The sequence below is a fragment of the Sinocyclocheilus rhinocerous genome, unplaced genomic scaffold (genome assembly GCF_001515625.1).
Source record: "Sinocyclocheilus rhinocerous isolate Xijiao unplaced genomic scaffold, SAMN03320098_v1.1 C36141438, whole genome shotgun sequence".
NCBI lineage: Eukaryota > Metazoa > Chordata > Actinopteri > Cypriniformes > Cyprinidae > Sinocyclocheilus > Sinocyclocheilus rhinocerous.
Window position 1 is genome coordinate 1 of NW_015774168.1, and position 852 is coordinate 852.

At 53.9% G+C, this 852-nt stretch overlaps 1 protein-coding gene across 1 annotated transcript; it reads left to right on the forward strand.

The window, feature by feature from the left end:
• Positions 1-9: 9 nt before the first annotated feature.
• LOC107735563 (WW domain-binding protein 11-like) lies at positions 10-846 on the forward strand. Its single transcript, XM_016547205.1, has 3 exons — positions 10-142; positions 263-436; positions 694-846. Exons 2-3 carry the CDS (start codon positions 286-288, stop codon positions 810-812), a joined length of 270 nt encoding a protein of 89 aa, XP_016402691.1. The 5' UTR covers positions 10-142; positions 263-285; the 3' UTR covers positions 813-846.
• The last annotated feature ends 6 nt before the right edge of the window (positions 847-852 follow it).

Here is an 852-nt window from a genome sequence, read left to right on the forward strand (position 1 = left end):
TGTTTCAGGAAGGGCTCAGCGCTGTCAGCGGCCGCTCTAGCTGGAGTTCCTCGCCTGCCGCCGGGACGCAAGCCCCCGGGACCCCCGCCGGGGCCGCCTCCGCCGCAGGTCCTGCAGCTGTACGCTAACACTCGACGCACAGGTACACTAACACCCGCAGATACTGCAGCTGTACGCTAACAGAAACACTGTTCCAGTTTTCCATCTGGTTTTTTGATTTTACGTTGTTTCAAAAACAACATCCTGCTGTGTTTCCTGTCAGAGGGCGGCGGTTCAGACTGTGAGATGATGGACACCGGAGGGAGAGACAGCGACAGCGACGCAGACGACGACAGCGACTCGCAGGACGACAGCGGCGCAGAGAGAGACGACGCAGATGCTGACGCCAGAATGACATCAGATCGCCATGACGACAGAGACGAGGATAAACACACAGGTGCGTCGTCAGAGTAACATTGAGTACTTTCACTACGATGACGTTCCTCGCTCTTACGTTACGTTTGCGCACCATGTGAGCTGCATAATGATACTGCAGGATTCCATTCGCAAACAATCGTAATTTGAAAAACGCGCGACTGGTATGACGATGAGACGGTATTTTCACATTTTCTGAAGGAAATGCTTGAGCAGACTTGAGGTCAGGTAACGCAGCTGTAGGAATGACGGTTTGACGTGTTTGTTTTCTTCGCTCAGGTCGCAGCGTGCGATTCGCTGACATGCCGCCGCCCAAAGAGAAGAGGACGAGGAGGGTGATGAAGACGAAGAGCATCACACCACTGCAGGCCATGATGCTCCGGATGGCAGGTGTGTGATCTCATCATCACGATACCAGACCAAGTCAAGTCACCTTTA